Source organism: Pseudomyrmex gracilis, unplaced genomic scaffold (genome assembly GCF_002006095.1).
Source record: "Pseudomyrmex gracilis isolate BER0280 unplaced genomic scaffold, ASM200609v1 scaffold_2613, whole genome shotgun sequence".
NCBI classification, from domain to species: domain Eukaryota; kingdom Metazoa; phylum Arthropoda; class Insecta; order Hymenoptera; family Formicidae; genus Pseudomyrmex; species Pseudomyrmex gracilis.
The window spans coordinates 16,780-20,069 of NW_018023197.1; the positions used below are offsets into that span (position 1 = coordinate 16,780).

The window sequence follows — 3,290 nt, forward strand, 5'->3', positions numbered from 1 at the left end:
TCATACAAAATTGTTGACGGGCAGGACCGAACAGTAAGATAAAAGTAGGTATATGAATTAAAAAATGAAATTTCGGCGTTAAATTGCCAGGATATAACTTTTTAAATCGTTCATGATGAACTTCTATCATTGATGATAATACTGGCAGATCGTCAACAGGTATTTCAAAAGCTAAACAAAAATTAGTTATTTGAAGTAAAAGTATGAAATTCATAAGTCTCTCATGCACAGCATNGTCACAGTCATCAATATCATTTACAACCCATTTGTAAAGTAGAAACGGCAAGGAATGAGCCAAGGCTACCATCTGGGAAGCACTTTGTCTCAATCCATTGTATAAATGAGCATCTAAAATGAGTAATGGCTTGTCTTTTTGCAAGTGCTTGAAATCAAATGTGTCAATTTTGGAATTTAAATCAGCAACAGAAAATAAATTTTTATTNATAATACAGTATTGCAAGAAAAGTCTGCATTCAACTTCCATAACACCTTCNAATAAAACATGCATGATATCTTGAGGCAGACATACTGGTAAGTCTAAGCCATCAATATCCAAAAGCGGTGATTTACTTTGATTCACACCAAAATACATTGACCAATATTCTGTTAACCTTTTGGGCAGACCAGGTTCAAGANTTACTTGAAGATGCTCTCTATGANTATTAATATNTCTCAGAATGAAATTACTTTCAGAGAAATTAGTTTGTAGCTGAGTCTTTGTTGTTAGACAAGTGCGGCAAGGTCGGGAAGCAGAAACACTTTCTTTAAAACCACCCATNAGAGCAGATGCTGGAGTATCACCTGCCACAAACANAAGTGAACCTTTGTAATTTTTTACAACATTATTAACAGTGATATCTATCCCTTCAGTTTGAAGCTTTGTAATTTCTTGAACAAATGGCTCTAAAATTTTGTGAATACTAAATCTTTTCATCACTGAAGTTTTTACAACAGCAAAAAGGTTTATGGCTCTCAGAGTTGACCTCATTTCTGGAGGAATGTTAGCCAGAGTCCAGTAAAACATTGAGACATTCTGAGAGGCTGTGTTTGCTCCTAAAGGATTAACAACACCTAAACCATCATAGTACAATATTATGCCAAGAGCATTTGGTACAGAAGAAAAAAATGGATGTTCACGATAATATTTGCNATCTGTAACAGTTTTCAAAACATCTGCACTAACCCTAGGATTATCCACTTTTGCTCTTATTTCATCATTACATAGAAGAGCTTTAAGAGTACTAAGAAGTGGGACTACATATGCATAAAAAGGTTTCAATACAAGATCTCTCGTAGGTTTCCGTTGCCAGACATATGCCTCTCCAATCAACACTTGCTCAGGCATAACCATACCAAATTTGTCAACCAAAAACTTATTTAAAAGATATTTAGTTTCAACTTTAGAAAAAAGAAGAGACGGCGGAACAATCTCAGCAAACACTTCTTCAATATTCTTCAACGATACAAGGTTGTCAGCATCTGCACGTTGTCTGATTTCCGCCTTAATAACAAAAAAATTCAGATAAATGTAACATTAATATAAAAAATAATTCAATTGATCTACTTCATTACATAAGTTTTCAAAAATCATACCATTGCAACATCAATGTAGTCTTCTAATAATCCTTCCACTCCAGAATACAGACCAAAGCAGTATAAGAAGTTCGACAAGTCTCCCTCACATGAACGCAAAACTGAGCAGCATACCATTCTATAACTTCAGACGTGGTACGAGGCCAATTACTAACATAGTTTTCCTCTGAGAAAAATAAAGAAAACTCACTAGAGTAACAAAATATACTTTCAAAATAATTTTATCAATAAAGTATCCAAACATTTACCTAGTGCTGGATTATCGTTGATTTCATGANGTCTTATGTCTTGGGCTTCTGCGTATTCCTCATTTCTATCTATTGCATTCACATTACTTCTGTGAACGCGTTTGACATGTTTCTTGAAAGAAAACCACTTTGTGTATGAAGCTCCGCATCCTCTAATAGAACACATAACCTTGAAGTTCGGATCAAAACGATGTTGACGCACTGTATGATTAAGCAGAATACGTTCTGTGGCAGCTTGGTACGCACATAAACAGCATTTGAATGTTCTGTCACTCATCATAATATATCTGTGATTTCCGATTAAAAAGAAAAGAGAAATATTGAAAACAAATCACAAGGCAAGATCTTTGTTTTGGTGCCAAGCAAAGCGCGATGAAAAATTCAGAGTGAACAAAGTGGTGACCGTAGTAAAATGAGAATGACCATGTACAGCAGATTGAGCAGATCAGTGAGCGCTTAGTGATTCTTCAATATGATTGGTTTCTAGACTTAGATCCAGCTAAGATCTAAAGGCAAGATTCAATCATATTAAAGAATCACTAAGCGATCACTGATCTGCTCAGTTTGCTGAACGTGGCCAATGCTTAAGCAAACTGAGCTGGTCCTGTAATATTTNATGCAAAAAAGTGTATCATCATATCGTGCCGCGTCAGGAGAAGTATTTCTCGGAAATTTCTCCTTNGACTGCCTCTAGTACCGCGCTCCGTTTTCCTTTGATTTCGGGTCGCGGAAACCAAAGGAAAATGGCGCGCATTAATAGATGCAACCGGAAGAGAAACTTCTGAGAAATACTTCCCCTAACGCGGCACGATATAGTGCACTCCTCTGTATAAAAAATTACAAGACCAGCTCAGTTTGCTCAAGAATTCTCATTCTACTACGGTTACCACTTCGTTCACTCTGAATTTTTCATCGCACTTCGGCTCGCTTGGCGCCAAAACAAAGATCTTGCGTGGAGTTATACGATGCGTCCAAATATGGCAGCCGTTGTGAATATATATATATATAACATTCGGTAACTCGCGAAAGATTTTGATTTTTCTATTTCAATATATTTGACTTTAGTTTATTATTATGAGTGCGAAAACAGTGTTCTGTGAAATTGGAGACGGAAGAATCAAGAAAATCAAGTTCTCACAAGAGAGTAGTGCATCGGATCTTCAAAGTCTTCGAAGCCAGTTAGTCAAGGCTTCAGAATCCGACTCAGACTTGAAAGCCAGATTGGATAAATCAAGCTCTTTTGTCTTCCAACAATTTTGTGCCGTGATATCGCGATATGCAGATTTAGAAGATGATGACGAAATCTTAAATAATTCTACTATAAAAGTTTTGTTTTGCAATGCAAAAACCAATATCTTGGAACTTGATAACTTGCCAATGTATGATATTGTTAAGGATAGCCAAGATAATCTTCAACAAGAAATTGAGTCAACAAATTCACTTGACGCA

At 36.0% G+C, this 3,290-nt stretch overlaps 1 protein-coding gene across 1 annotated transcript; it reads right to left on the minus strand.

Annotated features, from left to right (window-relative positions):
- Positions 1-126: 126 nt before the first annotated feature.
- Positions 127-2,118, minus strand: LOC109862908. Its single transcript, XM_020443074.1, has 4 exons — positions 1,842-2,118; positions 1,683-1,759; positions 260-1,501; positions 127-171 (listed from the first exon to the last, which is right to left on the minus strand). Exons 1-4 carry the CDS (start codon positions 2,116-2,118, stop codon positions 127-129), a joined length of 1,641 nt encoding a protein of 546 aa, XP_020298663.1.
- Positions 2,119-3,290: the final 1,172 nt, after the last annotated feature.